At 42.7% G+C, this 3,604-nt stretch overlaps 1 protein-coding gene across 1 annotated transcript; it reads left to right on the forward strand.

Annotated features, from left to right (window-relative positions):
• Positions 1-408: 408 nt before the first annotated feature.
• Positions 409-2,071, forward strand: LOC308419998 (nucleoside diphosphate kinase 3-like; the record flags this gene model as incomplete). The annotated part of the gene is made up of 2 exons (XM_080915968.1): positions 409-501; positions 1,679-2,071. The coding sequence occupies 2 exons, from the start codon at positions 409-411 to the stop codon at positions 2,069-2,071; spliced, it is 486 nt and encodes a 161-aa protein (XP_080772094.1).
• Between the last annotated feature and the right edge of the window lie 1,533 nt (positions 2,072-3,604).

Consider the following 3,604-nt stretch of genomic DNA (forward strand, 5'->3'; position numbering starts at 1 on the left):
CTACGTATAATCTGCTACTACCCCATAGCACAGCCACCAGGGCCTCCATCACAGGACAGCCTCTGATTTCCTTATATAGCCCAGGACCACCTGCCTTGGGATGGTATGCCCACTATGCCTTCCTACACATTAATCATCAGTCAAGATAATCTCTCACAAGCATGACTACAGGTCAACCTGAGAGGCAATTCTTCAATTCAGATTTCCTCTTCCCAGTTGACTCAGGTTGTGTCAGTTGGCGATAAAACTAAGCAGAACAAGCAGGAACTATGTGAAGACCAGTAGAACAATGATGACAAACATCTATGAAGAATAAGGCACACATGCAAGGGAGGACCATAAAGTTGTCATTATAAGGGATTATAAGCTGGTTGAGAAGTAATTTGGCGGTGTATTTAAGGACCTAGGATGCTAACCATTTCTGAAAAGGTGATGAAGGAAGAAGTAAGTGAAATGGTAAGATTTGAGTACCTTCCTCATCAGAACACAGTCTCTGCTCAGGTGAGCTTATGTGGATTCATGAGGCATCAGAAGCCATGCCCGTGGAGGATGGGCTCAGGATAAGGAATGGGGTCAGTGAGTGGACTTGCTGTCTATAATCACTTTCCAGACCTAGAGATAGAATAAAAAAAGAAAGTTAAGGGATAGCTTTCCTCATCCATTCTTCCAAAACAGTGGTTGTTTATTAAGCAGGACCAGTTCTGTAATTTTCAGGATCCAGTGTAAAATGATAATATAACACAAAACCCTTTGTTGAAAAACAATGAGCATTCAAAACTCGGTTGTGATAGGACATACCTGTAATCATGGGAACTGGAGGCAGAGACAAGAGGATCAGGAGTTCAATGTCATCATACTCAGACATATATAAAGTTTAAAAGGCCAGGCTGAACCACATAAAACTCTCAAGAAAGAAATAAAGGGAGGGAGAGGAAAAGAGGACCCATGATAAAATGACCCAAAATTTCCTAAGAGTGCAAGTTCTTCCGTTTGCATGTCTGTGGCTGTGCAGCATGCATGCCCATGAAGTCAGTCTCCACCTACGGAAGATGAGCATGTGCTTACAGGAGCTAACAGCATCTGATCAATCAGTCAGGGTTACATCCCAGCCTGATTTTATCCTACAAATATGCCATTGAACAACTTCGAGGTCAGCAAACCCTTCTTAAGTAAAGGATCGTGTAGTAAACAGTTTAGACTTAACAAACCATTATAGTATGATAGCAGCCACAGTTGCAAATGACAGGACTATGTCCCAATAAAACCTTAATGATGGATCCAGGCTGGATATGGTCCATAGGCTGGAGAGAAAAACCTTGCTCTGGATTTTGATTTCTTGTTTAAGAGATGAGAATAATCACAGTGTCCTGCTGCAGAATTGCTGTTAGAATTAGATAAGAGAGTGCTTAGGATAATGGTAACTACTGTGAGGGAAAATGCAGGTGTGATGAAACAGCAATATGATAAAGGGTTCCAGAAATGTCTCCTATCTCATTACACACACACACACACACACACACACACACACACACACACACTGGTCTACTTCAACTTCTGCTTCTTTCCTTCCCGTGATAGTTTCTGCAGAAGGTCAATATGCCTCGGAGGGTCAAGAGCAATAGCCAAGGTCTGGTTCACATCTGTGATACTTGGATGATACAATAGGTAGGCCTGAGAGTTAAGAACTTTCATAAACCCATCCACCGCCATAATCTGCCCGGTGCTGACCATCTTCGCCAAACTCTTCCCCTCAGCCTACAGCGGTGTGGACATGCACATGTTCTTGGCAGTGAAGCCTGACACTGTGCAGCAGTGGCTGGTGGGCGAGATCGTGCCTTGCTTTGAGAGGAAGGGCTTCGAGCTGGTCGCTCTGGTGTGGCAAGGGCTGGATGTCGTACATTCTTCTCAGGCCCCCATAGGGGCCACTGACCCAGGGGACGCCATGCCTGATATGGTCTGTGGGGATTTCTGTGTGGAGGTTGGTAAGGATGTGATTCATGGCAGTGATTCGGTGGAAAGTGCTCACAGAGAGATTGCTCTTTGGTTCCATGAGGATGAGCTTCTGTGCTAAGAGGACACTGACTCTATGAGCAACATCCAAACTGTTACTGAAGTTGGTCTATAGTGATACTTTAAACATGTTGTAAGGCCATAGAAGTATAAACTAACTTAATTTCAAGGCTGGGTAATTTGCTATACTGAGACTCTTCAAATGTTTACTGAACCCCCTACTCAGTCAAGGAACAGTCTGCTAGACATTTCTCTCCAGATACCTGACTATTTGGTATTCAAGTTCATCTGAGGTTCATTGTTACATCATTAGTAATTATTTTATGTAATTTACCTCATATATTATACATTGCTCAAAATATGACAACAATGTAACAGGCCCACAGACCTTAGTTGATCCCTTAGCACAACGGACTGTATGATGTAATTTAGGGATTCAGGAATCCACCCTGAACTCAACACCTTGAGAGTACCACCAGCCAAAGCTAAAACAAAGACCTACTCCACCTAAGTCCATAGTTCTGGAAAGGTCTCTAGATGTACTAATCTTGCCTTTTGGCTTCTGTAGTTATCCTCTGGCCAACTTGTTAACTGAAGTATGTCAACCCAGGATATGGTTTTCATGCTTAGAAGCTCACTGTAAGAAAGGCCAGGGATGCACTGGGATCCAGAACACACAACGTAGTCAGCTGGCTAGTAGAAACTTTCTATTGGCTTAAGCCTGTGTTTGAGTAGTCCTCTCTGGTGGATTCCCCACTACATGAAAAGCTGAGGAAACAGCCCAACGAACAAAGTGCCTGCTGTACACCCATGCAAATATAAGTTTGAATTTCCAGAACCTGTGAAAAACAATCAGCCTTGGTGACCTGTGACTTTAACCCCAGCACTGGGCAGTGAAGACAGGCAGATCCCCAGAACTGGGTAGCCATCCAGTCTAGCCAAATTTATGAGCCAAGATTCAGAGACAGACCCTGTCTCAAAAACTAGTGTAGAGAGTGACTGAAGAGGTCACTCAAGTGCACGAACACACACATGTTTATATACCCAATTGTGCAAACACACATGTACACACACACACACATGCACACACACACACACACACACACACACACACACTAAATTAAAATTCTATATCTAAAGACACTGTAAATATCTAGTTACATTCTCAGTAAAACTTACAAGCATCAAATATTTATTGTCATGAGTCAAATCACCAGTTCACATTGTTCCTGCTTCCCTTGATAGGATATTTCTTTAGTACTTTAGAATCATCAAACTTTACTTAAAAATCACTGTTTAGTTACTTTCTATCCTTCCACACTATCTCTGAACAGAGAGAGTTTCTTGGTCACCACCTTATCCCTAGTCGGCAGTATAAAAGCCAAGCCAGAGTAGGTACTTGTGAAGTAGATCTTAGAAAGTTGTTGGAGAAGATTATGAGAGAGAATATCCCATTTCACAGTGAAATGCAAAGAAATTCTCATATTTAGCTTCTTTGATCTTCAGTAATTGTGAGAGCAAGAAAGACAGAAGAGCCAGTGGAGAGAGAGCCTGGGACCTACTAGCTTTTAAATGCAGGGGTGTTAGGGAAGCT

The sequence above is a fragment of the Micromys minutus genome (genome assembly GCF_963924665.1).
Source record: "Micromys minutus genome assembly, chromosome: 4".
Lineage (NCBI taxonomy): Eukaryota > Metazoa > Chordata > Mammalia > Rodentia > Muridae > Micromys > Micromys minutus.